The 21366-nt window shown below is 38.5% G+C and overlaps 1 protein-coding gene across 1 annotated transcript in view; it reads right to left on the bottom strand.

The window, feature by feature from the left end:
- eys (eyes shut homolog) overlaps positions 1-21366 on the bottom strand; it is a 101850-nt gene that overhangs the window by 54040 nt on the left and 26444 nt on the right. The window contains exons 5-15 of the mRNA XM_071532976.1: positions 19972-20068; positions 19352-19459; positions 17013-17158; positions 11456-11627; positions 11003-11081; positions 10315-10508; positions 8645-8769; positions 7904-8028; positions 7118-7328; positions 1392-1582; positions 1116-1207 (exon numbers count right to left, since the gene is read on the bottom strand). Of these exons, the coding sequence (XP_071389077.1) occupies positions 1116-1207; positions 1392-1582; positions 7118-7328; positions 7904-8028; positions 8645-8769; positions 10315-10508; positions 11003-11081; positions 11456-11627; positions 17013-17158; positions 19352-19459; positions 19972-20068 (1540 nt within the window). The remainder of the gene's footprint in view (positions 1-1115; positions 1208-1391; positions 1583-7117; positions 7329-7903; positions 8029-8644; positions 8770-10314; positions 10509-11002; positions 11082-11455; positions 11628-17012; positions 17159-19351; positions 19460-19971; positions 20069-21366) is intronic.

The raw sequence follows: 21366 nt of genomic DNA, 5'->3' as shown, positions 1-21366 counted from the left end.
GAACATAATGATTGATTTGTACTGCTGTTGCATTTTTCTTCAAGAAAAACAGGGGTGGAGCCTTGCCCTCCCTTAAACCTGATTGGCCTTGCTTGATGCCCCTGCATATTTAGGGCAGGGCTGTACCAGCATTTGTTCATTTTGCAAAAAAAAAACCCATGAGGAAATCACCTCAGTCAGAGTTTTGTTTCAAAAGGAAGTGATTTTCTCACCTTTGGAGTTGCATAGTAATGTTCATAATCACAATGTTCATCTCTCATATTTCTTCAGAAAACTTGAATTCCTCTCTACAACTGACTATCTTAGTCCTTTAGATTAGTCTCCAACATATAAAGAGAACAATGTTTCAGAAAATATTCTCATTGCACCAACGGTGGAAATGGCCTCCTAGTGCAATGCTAAAAGCTAAGTCTCTATGCAGTCTCCCTATATGCAAATTAAACAGATTTTTTATGAGCTGAACATTAGCAGCCTTGTTTCAGCTTCTAGCTTATGCATAACAAACTTTGCGTCTAAACCGCAATCTTTCTCATGTCAGAATAAAATGAAAGGGCTCACAACAAAACACATGGGCTTAGAAACAATATAAACTAAAGAGGGCACAGTCTCACTTTTAATCATTTAATCATTGATTTTGCACTCTGCACTTGACTGTTAATCTTTTTGTAAAGAAAACCAGCAAATGAAGACTTTAGAACAGCCGATAGAACAGAGATCACTGGTACATTTTAAAAGGCATAGTCTAAAGTTTGTTTTAGATCTTCGAATTGTACGTTTATTTGCCCATTTGCGATAAAATCTAAAATCTCCCTGTGGTGATTCACCCTTCACTTGATGATTTCTGTCAATTATATGTGCCTCCCTATATTAGTTATGCCAACCCTTTAAAAAGTCCTCTGACAGACACACTTAAGTGAATGGATAACTACTGATCAAGTAAGAGCAGCTCAGGTACTGACAGCACGTACACTATTTGTATATTACTAAGATCTAAGTATCTTATCATTTTGAATTCACTTCTTTATTCATCATAGAAAATGAATTATTTCCTGAAACAGACTAACATAGTATCTATCAGGGTCTTTGATAGCAAAAAATAAATAAAACCAACCTACCTGATATTAATGATGTACACTCTGCCATCATCAACATTAATTAATGTATTAATCCTTGTGATCTCTTCCTCTTGGTTACAGCAAAAGGCATACTGAAACATATTTGAAAGAAAAACATTGTTAAAAGAAAGGTTTTGTTTTTTCCCCCCACTAAATTACACTACAGAATTCTGGGTATATTTTTCTATTGCTCTATCCACTGTATGAAAGGCCCTTAAATTAGCTACATTTCCTATGTAAACACATAATAACCACTTTCTTAACTTCAGGTCTTACCTGTAAGATTCCATCCAAGACAAAAAGTTTCATGAAAAAAAAATCACCGTTTATGGGTCCTTGGTCTACATAAAGGATAGTTCCTTGGGCCACTTGAGTTTGAAATCTCACTGTAATGTTGTTGAGAGCTCCAAGGTCAATACCCTCAAACTCCAGGTATGAATTCCCAAAGTACTGAGTGTAGCTGGAATCTAAGAGATAAAAAAAATAGAGAGCTGATACGGGGAAAAAAGGGTAAACAAAAGCAAGACGCACTGCAGTTTATATGGCTCGACTCTAAAGTCCGTTGAGATACTCTATTGATCCCTGAGAGCAAAATTCAACTTTTCACTCCACAGGAAGATTAGTGTGCAGGGTGAACTACAGCTCAGCTCCCCTGGAATTAGTAGGGATTCAGTTAGTGCCTGGCTCAATGACACTTCAGCAAGGCAGATACCTCCTGTAGCCGAGGCTTTATGAGGTCTCCCCTCATTATGCCACCCTGCTGCTCCTTTGTCGTGTCAACATCATGCAACATGTAAATGTACAATACTACAACTACATTTGATTCTTCATGGACTTACTGAACCAAGAAAATTTAATCAAGAAGCACCACACGTCACCCTCTCCCCTCTGAATGATATCCCCTCTCTATTCACTCTAATTGCTCTAAAAAATCTCTTAATCTCTCTCAGCTCTTGTTTTATTTCTTTTCACAGCACTTATTTTCTCACATGATCATTCTATGGTCGCAGGAATGTTATAAGGCCCTGACCTTTGCACTCCTGATTTTTGGCTTTTTGTAATTTTGGTGATTTGACGGAATTTAAAGTGTAAATGTAATGTAAACCGTAACCATAAACCGTAAACCTGAATGCAATACAGTTTAAAAATATATAAATATATACTGATATACTGTACTGTATATGGTATGGTGAGATGCAGTAGCGGACAGTACCTAGTCTTTTCATTTTAAAAGGAGAGGACAAGGTGTAGGGACTATTGCTAGTATCACACTTTTTCCATTTGTTCACTGTAAAGGCGTATGGTAAATACTCCTGCTTTGCAAGAAAGCTGTGAAGCATGTAAATGACACAATATTAGAAGAGAGAGGAGTCTTGGCTGAAATGAACATAATCATACAAGTTTATTACATGCCTCATTTTATAGTGGGATAACTTGGTTTATATCATCCTTGAGAATAGGCAATTATGGGATATTTCAGTGAAAGTTCCACTGCCTGAAAGCTTATTGGGGGTAGTGACGCAGACAAACTTAAAAGACTGACTCCAAGTGCAATTGGAGGCAAGCATTAGAGGTGCTCATGCTCAATATATTTCTCATTTGAAGGAAATACTGCAATTTGTTGCAGAAAAGTCAACCCAGGGAGTCTGTTAAAATGAAAAGCATTCCTTGATGCACCTGCCTCATGCTCTATCTGTTCTTATCTGGAAAATCATTACACTAGAGAAATCAGCAAGCTCCTTTAAAGTTGTTGCCATGATTAATCGAGCAACTGCAACTGAGACCTTTATCAATATTTGTTACACGTCAAGTCCTAATAGACCAGACCCTCTTTGATCTGACAGAAGGCCTCCGGGGCATTTGGCAAACAGGCTAACCTAAATACCCTATTTTCTCTGGAGAGCAATATGACCAATACCCTGCGGAAAAGTGGCGAACAAAAAAGTGAGAATTATCAGGAACAGACCTACTGTGATCTGTGAATTAATGAGGATAAATGCACACACCAACAATGCTCTGCTGTCTCCTGCTTCAGTCCTGACAATGGGGTTTGCCAATGCTGATGATGGAAAATTACCCCTCAGAGACAAAGCTATTCATTAATTTTAAAGCCTTGTTTAGTCTGATGTAGTCTTTGATGCAGTCTGAGGCTGCTGCCAGGAGGCAGTAACATGCCTCATTAGCAGTTAGCTCCAGTCTCTCCTTCAAAGGTCTCCTGTTTTTACCACTACCTTACATTCTCAAACTTGATTTTTCATCCGCACTTCTCGAGTAACTAGTAACTAAAATAAATGGATGGGCTAGATCTAAATTGTAAATTTACAACCTAAACCGCAGCGTAATTTTTCCATCATTCATTGTCAATATACTGTTATGCACAATACCAGTATTTTCTGTACTGTACTCATAATAAGGACAGAAAATGATGAGATTTAGTGAGTTAACATATTGCTGATAAAGGAGTTTGTGACCATTGTACTCTATTAAAACCCTTGCCTAGTTTCGTTGAAAAAATTTCAATGGCTGATTTCAGACAAGAAAAAAAAATCCTCTCAGTGGGAATATTCCTTGAGATAAATCTCTCAGATCAGGCTTAATCTAGGGCCAGGCTTAATACATGTCCATAAAAGAGGCAGAAAATTGATGTTATTCATATTGCATGGAACTTATAAAGGAGGACTGCAATGTTGCAGTGCAGAGCAACTGTATGCGAATGTCAGACAGAGGTTAAAGCACAAGATATTCCACTGGAAAAATATGATTGGGGAAATGTGAACTTAGGATCAATTAATATGGCTATAGGCTTTGGGCGGTGAAATTTAATTGATATGGACTTAATGTCCCATTTATAAAAAAAGCCAAGATCTAAGTCCTGTTTTGTCCCTGATTTATTGGGCAGGGTAATAGACTGACTGATTGAACTTGTCACAGGACAGAGATAAAATATAGCTGAAGACCATTCTTGGGCCCCTTACAATTTCAGAGCCCTTAGGGAAGGCAAAAGGTCGTCCTTTACCAACGGAATGGGTCGAAAACTATACTATATTCAAGCTATGTAAAAAAATATCAAAATTTAAATGAAGATTTACAGGTATTGTTTGGACAATCAAATAGTGAATTATATAAATAGCCGAATTACAGTACATTTGTCTTAGTATATATAGGTCTCTATAGTGAATACAAAGCTATAGAAATCCACTGTTCTCTATGTTATCAGTGCATTATTAGATTGCTGTGATACAGAAGACTGGAATCCTAAATATACTATTGGCCTTTTTTGCAATTCCAGTGCCTAATTTTATCTTTGTTGTCTGGCTTTAAAAATAATTGATGAACATTACTCCCAATGCACCATGGATGATCCAACGTGCCGCACTGACAGTTACTGTACAGGAGCGCACAGGCCATAAACCGCTGCTGTGATGACAAATTGAGACTCTGCTTTTTCATCTTGCCAAGCCTCAGCTCATGAATATTCATAATTGTACACATCATGTGCATGACATTATGACTCACTAGCAAAGTTGTACCACTGAGTATATCAAAATGGTTAAAGGCATACTAATTAGGTACTGCCAACTCAAATATAAACAAACTATGTAAATGGTTGTAAAGAAAAGCATGTGCACATACACTGGTGGTACACAGAACAAATGCATACAGGATGAACATATTGTAATATCCTATGAGCCGGGTGACTGTCTGACAGAGGGAAGCACCGAGACAAGTTTGGTTAAGTGACCATCTGGCTAACTTCATCTTACTCATCAAGTTGATTTTGAGGAGCACAGCTTAAGTCATTTCATTTCTGTTACACTTGGCAGCAAATGATAACAGCTTCACCTCTGCTTTGGCGATCACTGCAAGGAAAGTCCACCAAATCATGGCTTAGCTGCAGTAAGCCTCCGTCCACAAGCAGTGGCCTCTCTAGATTCCCATCAGCTCGCATACTATAGAGCTAAAAATACGATGGAGCTCAGCATTGCATGTACCATGATAAAGAAAATAAAAATAAAAACACATCGTCTCCCACAAGCCAATCATCGCCTTCTGCTTGTTGCTACTATGAGTGCCTTAAATTTCCTTGTCAATCATTCAGTCGTACATCAAAAATCAAGATCAAACATCAAGATTTTGACCAAGAACTTAAAATGTTGTTTACTCGTTTACACTGCGATACACAAAGAATGGTACAAGAGCTATCCACTATAATCAGTCTATCATATTAACCACTCCCTCTATGTCTAAATTCCCATTGACTTGGTATATTTCAAAGGTTGGGGAGCAGTCTTAGGTTTAAAGGAGCACTGTCTGAGTCTATTTCAAGCAGCACCAAGGGCACTGCATGCTTTTAGATGGTGACCTAGTTAGATAAACTCATGAGTTTCTGGATCCTCTTACTTTCAAACTTATTTACTTTGATTATACACTGGTATGTAAAATAGTAAAGAGATTTTTTTGTTGTATAGATGCTAGGTTTGTATTTCTTTAAGCATATTTTGGTGTATGTTTAACCCTTTCTAAGCCAAAGCAATATGTAGTGAATCAGGGCTGGATCAGGTGCAGTGGATGGGACTCCATTATGTGCTGCGCCCACAGTGATTTTCAGAGTGTCACACTGAATTGTTTCAAGCTCGTCTGTGTTCAATAGGTCTGTTTTACAGCTCTGTGAGCAGTTTCAAAGGTAGACAGACCTCATCTGTCAAGGAGTAACAATCTGCCCGGTGCTCCGAATTCCTCCTCTCACATAGATGACTGAATCCAATATCAATAATGTATAACATATAGTGTTCTGTGTCTAACATTTCAGTGTTAAAGGTTATAACCCCAAATAATGATTGAACCTCTGACACTTTGAAATCATTGTTCTCAAATAGAAAATGCATTTTAGTGGCCAGCACCAACCTAGTTTTTAACAGGAACTGTTTTTCACTGCAAAAATCCAATAGATCCTTGTCTTTTCCAAAACCTCTGAAATCAAATTTGGAGGACCAACTCACTTGGAGGTTCCTGTCTCGATAGAATCCTTGTGCAGTGAAAATGTTTTATAGGAAGGACAAGGGAAGGATACGCTAGTAATAAGTACAAAATCCCTGGACTGCCTTCAGTAGAAATTGATTGGTAGAATGGCTGATCAGTTGAAATAATTTAGTGTCACTCCCTCGCACACATAATGTTGCTGGAAGTAATAGCATAGTAAAGGAAGCTATGACGTGATTGAGAAAGTTTAATTTAAGCTGAGACACTGTCATGTGCTACAGGCGCTGACCTGTAATTAAGGTTACAGGCTCTCTCTCTCACTCTTGGTAGCAAAGGACTTTCCTTCGAGGTGATTCTCTTACCAGTGTTTGTGCCTTCTTTAAATATAATCCATGATCTGACTCATCACATTTGAAACCCTTAGTCATGCAAGAGAGTTAACATAAAAAAGGGGTAGAACCATGCTGAATGCACACAATTAAAGCTAAAAGACTAAAAGCACTAATAAAGGCCACTGGAAAGGTGCACTTTTCTTTAAAGTATGCAGCCTTTGGACAACGCATTTTCAAGTTGTGCATATTGCTTTTACAAATGGAATTAGGAACTAAGCTAAAATGCATTTACAGCGGCTTTAAAGAAAGCATTAGGATATTAGAAGGTACACTACCAGTCAAAAGTTTGGATACACCTGTTTTCATCATCTTAAATCCATTTTGATCCAAACGCTTATGCTTAAATGCTTCAAATTTGTTTGTCAGATAAATATAAATCGGGAAGGCAAAGGGCGGCTACTTTAAAGAATCTAAAATATAAGATAATTTTGATTTGTTTAACACTTTTTTGGTCACTGCATAATTCCATTTGTGTTATTTCATAGTTTTGATGTCTTTACTATTATTCTAAAATGTGAAAAATAGTAAAAAATAAAGAAAAAATAATATGTCCAAACTTTTGACTGGTAGTGTACATGTACCTGCTGAGTTGTGAATAAAATGAACATGCATGCACAGTAAGATCCGTACCTGAAGGTTGCTCAGCCATTGTTGCTGGACTGAATGCTGGCATCGGAGTTGTGAGTATGGAGCCCCGAGTGATGTTCAGGACTACAGTCACCGGGGAAACGTTCGTAACAGGAGCAAGGCAGCTGACCTTGTTGATGCCATCTATACAGGAATATGCTTCTGGACATGGATTCAACAGGCAATCGTCATAATTGTACTCACAGTTCTTCCCCTGTGTATGTGAAATAAATAGCCTTTAGATTTGTCACATAACAATTGGATGAACTGTTAAATGGTATATGTTTGCATTAAGTACATTCCCCACCATAGCAAAAGCTCACTTTGACTTTAAAACCATTTTTTCAAACGATGCAAGATCCATAGAATACGCTTACTGAAAATTCAATCTTTAAGAGGCAGTTTCCCCATTTGCATTTTTCATGTGCAACTACCCATGGATTAGTGAGAACATTAAGATTCAAATAAATCACATTCCTCCCAAGCTTCCTTATTAAATGTGTAAATCAGATTTATATGATGTAGCAGTGGTAACAATTATCACAAGTGCCTCATGATGTCCTGATATCTAGAGTATGTGGAAGGCATTCTGAAGAATCGGTGTTTCCTTCTCAGGACAAAGACAATAAATAAAAGATAATTAAGTGCTAAGAGACAAAGGAAATCACTAAATTTTGGCAATTAACTTAATTACTGCAAAAGAGAGGGCATGAAAGTTGAGGGAGCAAGAGGGGGAAGGTGACAAAAAAAAAAAAAAAAAAAGACGGAGAACAAGGTGGTGAGCCTCACCACAAATCCAGGACGACAGAAACAGGTGTAGCCATAGCCCGGATCATTCTGGATGCATATCCCCTGGTTGCAGGGCTGTGGAAGGCACTCATTAATGTCATCCTCACAGTGAAGGCCTGTCCAACCTGCCAGGAACAAAAGCCCACAGAGTGCCGTGGTGAGCCCAGGCTCTCCCACTTCCACCCTCTGAAGTGAATATCAATCAGATTCTCCTACATTGATTTGCTTCTTTTTGGGTTCACACACATACACAGACAAGAAAAGGCTTTCACTAAAGAGTAAGATGCCACATACATTTTAATGAGGTGAGGCGGTATCGTCTTTTTATCGCTACCTTTTTTAGTACTGTATGACTGCAAATTTCTCCCTGGAGTAAAAAAGGATAACTTTTGAGTGGCTTTGAGGCACAGCAGCTATGTAGACATTATGGTAACCTTGTGACACCTCATGTGGCCTCTTTCAATCCACTGAAGGCGTACTGTAAGTATTAAGATGCTGTATATATGGTGAACTGCATAGTATTGGGACACTATAAGAGGATGTAGCTTTCTCTTTCACTTGAAGTGTAGTACCAAGTAATGTCTTGCTATCTACTCTATGTCTTAATGATCATGTGCTGTACCTTGAGCAGCAAATGTGCGATTCTAGGTCCTGTAACAGTTCCTATAAAGGGAAGGAGCTGCCTTGGCTGTGTCCTTTCAGAGTAAACTGGGAAACTCACAGGTTGTCTCGGTGACTCACCTGGCCTACAGTGGCAGACGTAGCTATTAATAAGATCTTGGCAAATGGCACCGTGTTGGCAGGGGGCTGAGCAACATTCGTTAACATCCACTTCACAGAAGTCCCCCATGAAACCTGGTGGACAGCTAAAAAAACATATAATTGCTTAAAACTGTGAGGCTCTCTGAAAGTCCTGTCACCTGTTTTGCTGTGGGTATGACGTACCACGTAGCCAAAATACCTCTTGGGATTGGCTTCTGTAGTAAATTGAGATCTGTGAGGCGCAGGGGATTCATGCAAAGGCAGATCCAGCATTTGGTAAGTTTTCATGCATGCCCTCCCCGTTGACCCACAGATTAAGGACATAGTTTAGCCAAGAAACTGATGCCTGATTGATTTTATATTTTAGTGCAATAGTCAGTGCACTAGCCTACACAAATCCCTTCCATCCATTTAGGGTTAGGGTTAGGATATGGATAAGATAAGATATGGATTCACAAAGCACACTTGCCTCTCAAATTAAGTCTTTAAATGTGATTTTAAAGACTATAGTGTAACTTAACACCATGAGGCCAATGAACCTGTTAATAAGGCGCTACTACCAAGTTGGTATCCTATTATGATTCAATTCATCAAAAGGCCCTCTGTAGTGTTGGACAGTAGCACAATGTGCAATCATTGTGTTACAGATATGCAGTAAGTAGGGCACTCAAGGACTCTGAGAGAGCCTCATGCTACTGTGACAAGAATTTTCTACTCACATTAACTGGGAAATGTACACACTTGCTAGATTTACCTTGGGAGATGTGTACATTTACCTGTAAATGTATACAACAGAGCTTGTAAATGTATACATTTACCGTTAAATGTACAATTTACTATTTTCCCACATTTACTGTAACATATACACACATGCACCTACAATGAAGAGAACACCATAAACAAACACTGTGGTAAGACACCAGGCAGTCCACCAGATCAATACATAACACAGTAGGCAGCAGTAATCCATTTGGAAGTATGGTATTCTAGGACACATTAAATCATGACACTGACCATACAACAGTAGCACAAGTGCAAAAGGTTATACAATGTAATTAACTGTGAGACATCCAGGGACCTGCTGTGTCAAATCTGCACACTCTTACTACAGACACCTTGTATTCAGACACACTTCATCACTCAAGGGAGAGCATGCCAGCAATTAAAAAGTAATGGTTCACTTGCAAGCAACCTGGAGCCTTGCTATTTGAGTAAGGAGATATAGCATTTTCCTTGTAGCACATGTGGGTAATGAACAGCAAACAGACTGTGATTTGTTTTCAGTGAAATTTTGACAACACCATCATTACTAACAGTTAAAGGTGTAACGTCAAATGTTAAAATAATTACATTTTTTGTCATCCTTTGCCACGACTGGGGGATTGGGAAATCAAACTGCCTGACTACGTTTGGTGTTGGGTGGGCCATGATAGTTTGAAACACACTGTCCATGTGAACAAGTTTAAACTATCCATCCAGGCAGCACTCGGCAGGACATGTTGCCCTGTTCAGCTAATTTTACCATCATACCATCCAGGAATAGTATTTCTGTGCCATAATATGAACACAACATCAGACTTTCAAAAGTGGACAGATACAAATTGCCTACTTTAGTCTATATCAATTATTCTAATAGTGAACCAACTGACCTGCATGTGAAATTTGATCCTTCACGATCAAGGCAAGTAGCTCCATTGAAACACAAGGAGACATTTGAAGATTTGCAGATGTCTATGTCAGTCTCACAGTTTTTCCCTGTGTACCCATCCTGACAAAAGCATGCATATTTATCAGTGAGATCCACACATGATCCTCCATGCAAACAGGGACTGGAAGCACACTCCTGTAAATAAAAAGACATCAAACTTATACAGTAGTCAGGTACTGTACCAAAAATCGTGAAATCCAAGGCCCTAGCTAAGCTTTGACAGCAAAAATGGAAAATAAATGCACAACTTTAACATCTGAAATCCACAGTGTGTGGTTTAATAGAAAAGACAGAGTATATACACTCTGGATTAGAATGAATTGTTACTAGTTAAAAAGTAGACGATCAGATTACTCATTCAACAGAATGCTCCAAGAGACCTTGTAAGCAACTCAATGTGTTATCTCTAGAGTCCAGTAGATGCTGTGCTGGGTTTTAAATCAATTAGGCATTAGGCTAAGCAATTTCTTTTTAATCAGGTATTTGTACAATGCTTACATGATCCTGGTAGTTCAACTGAAAAATCAATATAGTTAGCGATACCAAAGGCCACACAAAGATTACAAAATTCAACTGACAACGCCGAGCAAGACTTTATTGGCTATTCAAATTTATCGAGCTCAACTCACATTAATGTTTGTTTCACATCTGCTGCCGGTCCATCCCAATTCACAATGACAGGAGTATGCATGTATTCCATCCCTACAGCTGAAAAGGCCAAAACAGATGGTGTCAGAGTTGATTTATCAAACTTAAACAAACTGATGATATAATTATTATTATTATCAACTATAAATTATAAAATGAACTAAAAGCCTTATGCCCGACTATTGTCTATACTGTACCCTTCGATGGATAATGTCTTTTGAATGAATATCTGTTTCCCGTTCAAAGGAGGAGGTGTAATTAGGTGTAATTTAGAGACCACTGAGACAATGCATCACATTAACTTCTTAAAACATGTAACATACTGTATGTCTCCATTCACTGTGCTGGTAAGGAGTGTAATTAAAAATAATTCCATGCCATTTCTGCACAATTTGCAGCAGTTCTGTTTGTAATGATAATGAAAAATTCTTCACCTCCCATGAAGACATGGCGCTGACATGCATTCATCAACGTTGATCTCACAGTTGAACCCCATGAAGCCATTGGGACACAAGCAGTGGTATCGACCGGGAGCATCAATACACCTCCCACTATTTTGGCATGGGCTTGAACCACACTCATCAATGTTAAGTTCACACCATGTCCCTAGGAATTAATACATATTTTAGTAAGGCATTATACATTTGACAACTGGAAACTGCCAAAAGTGTTGTCTTTTTAGTACTTTGACACTCAACCTTTTGTGTTTTCAGAGGCACATAGATAGAAAACAGGTTACATTATACTGGAGTGGATGGTTGGGGGAGTCAGGTTTATGGACAGCTGATTTAAGATTTGAAGAACTGGGTTCTATTCCAGCATCAAGCCTGGATTCATCTTTATTTTCCTAAACTTAAAACATCTATGCAACTCGACGTAAACTATGCAAACCACCTGGAAAATTGAGTGAAAGCAACTTTGCAGTAACACGTCTCTACTGCTGCTACAGGATACCGTAGACTTCCAGCAATTGAGCTTTGCTAACCGTTCTCATTCCTTCAAACTGCATGCAGAGTATAAAAATGGCATCCACCAGTCTGTCTGACTATGGGTAAGTAGGGAATTAGCTAAATCCCCCCATCTCTTTAATCAGTCAAAATCCCAGTGCCAATAAATATTACAGCCTGCATTGATAATGGATCACTGACTAGACGTGAACATATTTTCACTTCTGATCAATCAAATGATTGATTAGCAATTCACCTAAATACTGACTATAGAGGAGAAGATAACCTGAATTGTCTTTTAAAACTTTCAACATTAGGTTAAAGAACATCTAAGCCTGACATCTAATGCTAAAAAACATGCTACTGGAATTGCCATCTGCTATTGGCTGATCTTTGGTGGCAGGCACCTGTTGTACTCTATAGAAGATGACATCACCTGCAGTATGTCACATAAATATCTCCTGATGGCTGTGAATGTACAGTCTTCTGTGAAGGCACAAACCTCCATGCAAATTGTGCTGTACTCAACTGACTAAAAAGACTGAAAGGGAACAACTGAATTATCTTCAAGACAACTAACATCATCGGGCGGGACTAAAGTAGGGAACAGTTCGTACAGCGGTTTTTCATTGGCGTTTGGGCAGAATAATATTTGTTGAAATCATCCTCTTAACCAACATATTGTCTTTACAAAGAAGAGATTTCTGTCAAAAACGACCAGCATTCTTGATGAAGTTAGTGAATACACCCAGCATCAGTGTCACTGAAAATAACATCACAGCGGCCGGAATAATGGAGTGGTAATGAAATGGCCATTCATTCTGAATATCAGGCTATAGAAATAACAACAACACAACAGAAAAGAATTGAGGGGGAAAGAAGAGTTCTGAGGGAAATACTAGATAACTAAAACCGTCAAAATTAGTCCATCTCCTGTCAACAAATCAGAACATAAGTTGGTAAACACACTGATCACTGTCTCCAGTTTCCTTCATACAACAGGTACTGTACAAGAGTGATCCAGAGAAGTAACTAATATATATCCAGATATTCATAATATATCTCATAATATATATATATCCAGAAGTTGGAAGTAAATGGATAGTGCCTAATTCTACACGCAGACATTTTTGTTATGTGGTGTTTCACCAAAAACTTAATGATGATATGAAGTTTATTTCATCTTTCCACCTGTTCAAAAATACCCTGTCTTCTTATTATAGGATCAGTTGTACATGTCCATAATAACACCTCTATAATTATGTTTTGTAACTTTATTACTTAATGCTCTCACTGACATTAACAATACTTTAATACTTTTCTATAATCTATGAATGAATGATCCACTTTCATGCTCTGCTTGGAGTATGATCTCCTGATTTTGTATGTCTTATTATTTGATAGTTATTGGGTTTTTTTTTTGTTTTTTTTTGGTATTGTTTTGTTGTTGTTATTTTTTTGTTTTTGTTAAATGTTTTGTCTAATTGTGTTTATATTGTATTTTGTCGTTGAGGACCCCCTTGAAAACGAGATGGTACATCTCAAGGGGTTATTCCTAATAAAGAACTTCCATCTTATTCACTACCCCAAAATACTATCTGAGACTTCCAGGTATCAAGATGAAAAATGATGAATGACCCATCTTTAGTCATTTGGTTAGCTTTTCATCTCCGGGCTCAGACAGATATAAACAAACTTGGTGACATGGGGAGCAAGAATTTATTTATTGCTTTCCCTCTTTTGTCATGAAGAGAATAAATAAACTGCCTTTAGTGTATGCCACAAAACCAATCATGTTCTCTTATTACAGAATGTAAAATGATTTCTTCCTTGTTTTCAATACGCCGATGGGAAAAGTAAAAGGCAGCATTCAAAGACAAATGCCATTCAGAAGTTGAACTGAATATTTCAATACAATGTGTAGTAAATTTATTTAAGTTGAAGATCAAAAGCTTGTGTAATAGCAGCATGACCTTGATTGTAAAGAGATAGGTGGCAGTGACAACCAAATTATAGTGTAGAAAGCTTAGAGCATCTACAATTCTCATTGAGGGAAACAACTGGGAAATTCAGAGCTCATGGTTGCAAGGGTTAAAAACAGTCCTTGACCCAAAAGATAACAACACAGTCTTGCAATGGAAAATGGACTATATATAAGGCAATATGTAGGTGCCATGCATGAATAGAAGCAATAAGTTGAAAACAACAGTATTCACTTTAGAAGGGAAATCTGTGTTATTCACTTTCAGGTCATATTTCATGACACTTCTATTTTACATAATTCATAGACCAATGCTCTTAATTCATATATCTTTATAAATGTTTTCATTTAGGTCAGAGGTCATAAAATGGATCGTGGAGTGACGTTTCACACTGAAACAGAACCATTAAAACTGGATGGTACTGTAATGAGACTTGGAATTACATATCAAACAACACATATAGGTTGGTCACCAATCTAGGTGGGACTGAAGTAGAGAAACCCCCACTACATACTGAGCTATTGTGAGCAGAACCTCCCTCAGTGGTGAAAAATATAGAGGTGCTACACTGGAGTATGAGGTATAGAGGATGGACTACAAAGCATCTAGATTCGTAAATATCATATGGCATGGTAGTGAAAAAAGGAGAACCTGAAATCAAGAGAAATGCTGCTCAATTTTGACAAACCCTTAAAACAGACTGATGTTTTCCTAAAACATCACTCCACTATATAAAGAAGAGAGAACTGTCTTGATCTTAGATCACTACAGTTAATAAAGTCAATGGCAAATGTTTCCACACACAGTAAATGTTCTTCCATTCACATCAGAACAAATGTACATTATAGCTGTAGAGCAATAGATCCTTTCAGCCTCCGCTGTTATAATGATCAGTGCAGAAGTTCAGAGGCAGAGATAGTAATAATGACTAATAATATAATTTTGTTTAACAAGTAAGACATTTAATTTACCAAAGCCCTACTAGCAAACACCATTCCAAGGAGAAAACGGATCATCATCCAGCAATGTGCTGACTACAGAATCTGTAACAATGTGCTGATTGCACTGTACTATCACTCAAGGGAACATGCTCCTAAATGATGGGTGAAGAAAGGAAAGCAGAAGGTGACGGATAGTGTGGTTAAACCATGATTTATATAAACAAGAATATCTATTAATCATGTCATAGTAATGACTTCTGGGCTCAGTATAGAACATAGCTGCTATATACAGTTAAATAGTACATTATTGAGATGGCAGAGCCTCCTAAACAAAATGTCCTAAATAATGTTCTGACCCAGGAACTACAGCTGAGATCAAGCAACCTACCAAAGACTAACATACAGTATAAGGAATCCTTTTGGTGAAAGGGAGTGTACAATGTTTAAATAGTCTGACTATACCAATATGACACATATAAAACCAAATTCCATTTATAAAATCCAAAGCATAAGTATATGTGATTAGATTATATTCATAACTAAAGACTTCTCTTGAGCAAGTGAGGGATCTTGACACCTGATATGCTGAGAAGTGAAGAACACTGCAAGACTAAAAAACAAAAGAAACACCTTGCTTGTTTAATCTTAATGTCAACCCTCTAAGCGGGTCATACAGACTTTGATAACAGTGAGAATAATGATGAAAGCTGTCACAGAGAGGTGAATTAAACAATATTCCAGCTTCTTTCCTCAATTACCTCTCAAAGCCGGGAAATGTTAAATCTAAAAGCTCTTGAAAAATTTCCATCCATTCAGTAAGGAAAGGGTAATAGTCGGGGCCTTTAGGCACTCTGAAAAGACACCCTCTCAACTGATATTACACCTGCTGTGTCAAGACGCACTGAAATCAGAAGAAGGTTTACTGAAGTAGTAAATCTCAGAGTATATAACGTGCATACAGTCACTCTAACTGAACTGCAACTCCTAAGAAACTTGAATATGGGGTGGGGCGGGGCTGGGAATGGGTTGTCATTATAGCTTAATCACATCCGTGAAAGCAAGCAGATATAGCACAGGACTAATTTATTAGTAAGCAGCTTCAACATTTAGGGTAGAAATTAATTTTGGCATCCCATATTCAAAAAAACCTGGCTTCCCTGATGGAAGAGGCAAGTAATACGTGTATATATTTGATAATACCATCAAAGTGACACAACACGTTACAGTATTTCAGTGATAGAACAGATGACATCATAACAGCAAAATATATTTCAATCAATTCCTATCAATCTGCAGAAACACTCGCAGTGTGTGATGAATCACCCTAAGACAGCCCACTACAAGACAGAATATATGCACCCATTTTTGTTTCCTTCTTGAAAAGTTGCAATGCTGTTACATGTGTTACTAGAGCAAATATTTTGTATGAGTTCTAGTTGGTTTGAGCCAATCCAAAATATATCCTCTGGCCTTGCTCTCTTGGGGAACCCTGTTTCCTCAGATGAGCTTAGAGCAACAGAAAAAGTAATGACTTGTACTATGCTGTGCGTAGGCCTAATAATAAAAGCTGCTTCTGTGGGAATTGGGCCATGCGTGTCAGGTTCTGCTCTCCAGAGTAGCAATACCTCAGAGATTTCCCCCCCTTTTTTCAACTGGGGAAGGATAAATTGATGATACAGTGTGGAAGACAAATGAAATTAATCTTCCCAGTACCTGACAGGAATCGGCTTTAGATAGTGTGAACACACACACACACGCGCACACACACAATAAAAAAGCTCGATATCCGTCTGGGTGGAAAATAAGACAAATGGATTGAAGTAAAACAACAATAGTGTGCTGAGACTAAAGAGCCTGATGAAATAAAGGCAACTAAGAGACATTGAGAAGTTTTCATCAGATAAAGCAGGTGACGTGGATTTATCTCTTGTTAGCTTTACTGAACAGCAGGCAGACTGGGTCTTGCAGAGGTAGGCTAATTAAAAGGAACCATTGTAAAGCAGTTTCTACTCTAAGCCAGATCTGTGTCAGAGTCGCCTCAATAGCACGAGGCCACAGCCGTCATGATAAGCTTTGGACTCTCATATTGATCTTCATGTCACCAAGGGGCAAAAGATCTACCTGAGTATCCAAGGCGACAGACACACTCGAAGCCCCCGGGCTTGTTGATACAGATGCCCTCATGTAGGCAAGGTGAAACTTCACACTCATTCACATCCAGGTCACACAGCGTTCCGAAATAACCAGGAGGGCAAATGCAGTGGAACCTGCCGAAGACAAGATCACACTCCATCATTAAGAAATAAATACTAAACAGTAATTAGAGCATATTGTTATTTTTACTTGTTGTTATCTTTAACCAGAATCATTTTTTCTTAATAAAAACAGGCATACTCTTGCAGATGAAACGTGTATCTGAATTACTGGGTAATCATGATCATTTGGAGAATTACACTACATCTTAGGCTCAATATGTATTCCAAATCTAAACAAAAGAGTAGCTCCACCAGAAAAAGCTAAGGTGCAGGTTTGGAGACATGTTTTTATTCTTAAATTGACAAGCAGCTCTTGATTCAAGAGCTAACAGTATGGGAGAGATAAAAGTGACTTTTTAAATTTTACTGCATTGTGTTGGCAAACGGCAGCAATTACTTTCTCGCTGTGTCCCTTCAAGTGACTTAATTTGAATTCTGTTTGATGACTTATTAGTGAAGGGAAGGGCCTCATGGGTCCAATAATGTAGTTTACTCAATTCAGATCCCCCTCGCCAGCTGTTGGTGGTTCTTATATCCCCTGACCACACACCTCTGAGGAGCCGGTTACCGTGTTTGTAAGTGTGCTACTAACACTACAAGTAATTAGATACTCCTCCAAAAAAAACTAAACTAAGTTTGTGATAAGTCATTTTTCATGACTAAAACAAGTTACATCGTGTCAAATTTCAGTCATGTGCTAAAATGTATTTGTTGCCATATGCCAAAATAGAACCACAGTGCCTCATTGATTGTACAGAGTAGACTGGTCTGAGAAAATACTGTTATAACACTATAGAAATGGTGTAGTTTTTAATATTCAGGTACTACAATTTTTTTTTTTTTTTTTTTCACTGGTGCCAAGCGTAACCTTAAACATAAAGCTGCTACATGTTGGATTTTTTAAGGATTTTCTTTTTAATATACTTCTGTGAAGTTAACTTCTGGGTTGACTATATTTGATTGTATGAATTGGTAATACTTGTAAACACCAAAGTGAAATAAAGGATTTTTTTTAGGTAGGATGTGTTATGAAAGATGCTTATTTTTCAAACTTACAGAAAAAATATATGTACAAAAGAGAGCTCTCCATGACTAATTCACACTTGTCCACTGTGTTACAGATGGCTGGCATCAGTTTAGATTTGCATCCAGAGAACTTGCCCTCTCATGCTTTCACACCACAGTTAACACGTTGGCAACTGCGTACTCTCAAGAATCATAATGCAAGAGAAACACTCTTACTGAACTTGTGCACATAATATAATAAACTAAACTGAAGATTTATGGCAACAACATCAGAATGTCCTGCTCCTATCATTGTAACTTATGGGATTGATTGTTCTTTCTTTTGCCCACTAACATTTGTCTGCTAGCAGGCATTTGAACAATACCCATTCAGATCAGGCTTGTCTAAAACGATTTTTTCCTTTTCACAGTCAGAAAAGTGAACTATTGCAGATCCCTTCTGTAATGTGAAAGCCCTATAGTACATACAGCGGATGAAAATATACTTTGTGACCCTCACTATACACACAGTGGAGCTCACACTGACTGAAGTAACAGGATGGGTAAATATAACCTAGCGAGGGCTCTGTGAGTATACTGTAGAGTCTGGTTCATCACCACTGTACAGATGGACTTGTTCGGCATGTTCGGTCAGGGATGGTGCTTGCGGTGGGGAGGGAGGTTAAAACACACCTGATGTGAACTCCCTGGACTGTGCAATCAGGGGAGTGCTCAGAGCAGGGCCAGGTCACATGGGAGCAAAATCATGACGGGAGACAAACTGGAGACAAACCATTTAGGACTTAAATTGGCCCTGGGACTTCTCTACCCATCTGTCCGACTAAGCCGAGAAGCCCCGGGGCTCCCATTAAGCACAGTAGAGAGAAGCACCAGTGGAGTAAGCCCAATCTAGATACATGATGTGTTCCTGCTGAATTTGCTCTCTGTCTTTAGAATAGCAGCTTATATGTGTCAAGGATGAGGAGAGGCTTGTTACATAAACTGTAACACTTTGGAAAAGAACACCACAACCTCATGCGGTTTATTTTGAAAATGTTTTTGTTCATTCCGCTGTCAAAACAAACACCTCTGAAATTATGTTTGCCTAGCCCTCACTGATGTATTCATTTTTTGAAAGCATCCAATAAATGAAAGGTAAGGTGCAAGGTCAAAGCCACAAAATGTTATATTCATACTCACATGTTCACAAGGTCTTGACAAGTGCCAGCATTGTGGCAAGGGCTTGAGGCGCACTCATTGATATCTTCCTCACAGTGAAGGCCAGAGAATCCCTTCTTACAATCACAGCTGAAAAAGAAAAATAATTAATATTGATATTTTGTCTCACATGCAAAATAGAAAATCTATTTGTTTCCTACTGGCACACGTGCAGAGCAAAAAAAGATCAATAGGAATTTAATGATATTAATTACACATCACATTTAGATTGATTGCACATACAGTATAGGCCTGGATTTTGACTGTTTAACTAAACCTAAAGCTAAAATGTGTGACAGCTTTTTCTTTTTTTAAATTGGAGATTGTTATCAATTTGACCTCAATTCCACCCCAAATGGTGCATTATTAAATCCACAACTGATGGTTCTCCTGTCTTTTTGAAGAAAGGGCATGAGCTCAGAACAAATCTATTACCTCATGGTAATCTATTAGCAAAATTGTTAGGATTGAAGACCTGTGCAGGCACTGAGGCTACTGGTGAGATACTCTGGATTTACTAATGCTCAGAATCCACAGCCGGAAAGCCTGACATTTCTCTGCCTCCTATGAATGAAAAGCTGGTTATGGATAACAGTCTTTACCTGTAACTGTTGACCCGGTCCAGACAGTGGCCATGGTTTTGGCATGGACTTGAGCTACACTCATTGGTGTCAATTTCACACCAGGTTCCCTCAAATCCTGAAAGATAGATGAGATGGTCATGGATCAGCAAGCCCCACTACATCCTGAAAACGTCAGGGCCGATGATAACAAAGGCCCTAGTGAATGCCATTTTAATGGAACTAGTAGCCCCTGTAGCATATCTCATCTTCCAGCTCTCAGCACTCACTGTTTCCCCTTTGAGAGTGTGTAAGTCTAATAATACTTTAGTGCCACAGACAGATTGGTCTGAGGGTTGGTGGTTTGGGGTTTGGGAGGTGTGTGTGTGTGTGTGTGTTTGAGCGTGTGTGAGACAGAGGGAGAGGGAGAGAGAGAGAGGGAGAGAGAGAGAGTGTGTAAGAGAGAGAGAGAGAAAGCGAGTAGGGGGACATCTTGTTAAGTTAGGGTAAGAGGGAGAGGCTAAGCCCAAGAGCTCTTTTGCCCTTGTTCATTAGGGGGTTGAGGGGCAGGATGGCTAAGCAGATCAGCATGGATGTTTTGTTATACTTTTGAAGGCAGCCTGGGAGCTTGTAATGTTCTGCCTGTCGGAAGTATTCCTTCTGGTGCTTCGGCTGCCATGAAAAGCCTTGGTCTGGTCCATAACATGGTTCTCTGTTGCACAACCCAACTATATAGCTTACTCTTATTAGATAAGAAAAAACCCCAAAAACAAAAACAAAACAAAGAACCACCATGACCATGACTATTACGCATACAGTTTCCATTTCTGCTATTGCAACTGCAGTGGTTGGAACAATAATAGGTAACATTTGTAATGCTATTAAAATAAAATTTTCTTTTTCTTTCTTTCAAACAAAACAGAGATCCTTGTCATTGGGTCCCAGCACATGGCAAAACAAATTCTGCCTTCGGCTGGTCCCCTATTGGATCATATCAAGCCCGTTGCAAGGAATCTTGCCGTCTGGTTTGACAGTAATTTATCATTTTGGAAATGTTTCCAAAATACGATCTATCTTAACTTTTACCGACACAGAGACCATTTTACACGCCTTCATCTCATCACGCCTGGATTACTGCAACAGCCTTTTTACTTGCCTGAACCAAAAATCTATTGATCGACTCCAGACTGTACAGAACTCAGCTGCCAGGCTTTTAACCAGAACCAAGAGACGTGATCACATCACTCCTGTTTTAGCCACTTTACACTGGCTCCCATTATGTTTTAGAATAGATTTTAAGATTTTACTGATTACTTTTAAGGCTCTTCATGGCCTCTCTCCCTGCTATATCTCTGACCTCTTAGTACTGCACGCGCCAGTGCGTACTTTTAGATCTTTGGGCAGAGGTCTTTTGTCTGTTCCAGAGTCCAGGCTGAA

The sequence above is a fragment of the Centroberyx affinis genome, unplaced genomic scaffold (genome assembly GCF_046629955.1).
Source record: "Centroberyx affinis isolate AG114_WGS23_722 - 3 ecotype Tasmania unplaced genomic scaffold, CSIRO-AGI_Caff_v1 ptg002297l_1, whole genome shotgun sequence".
Taxonomy (NCBI): domain Eukaryota; kingdom Metazoa; phylum Chordata; class Actinopteri; order Beryciformes; family Berycidae; genus Centroberyx; species Centroberyx affinis.
Note: the sequence above shows the minus strand (reverse complement) of the source record. Positions and strands in the feature narration are given on the sequence as shown.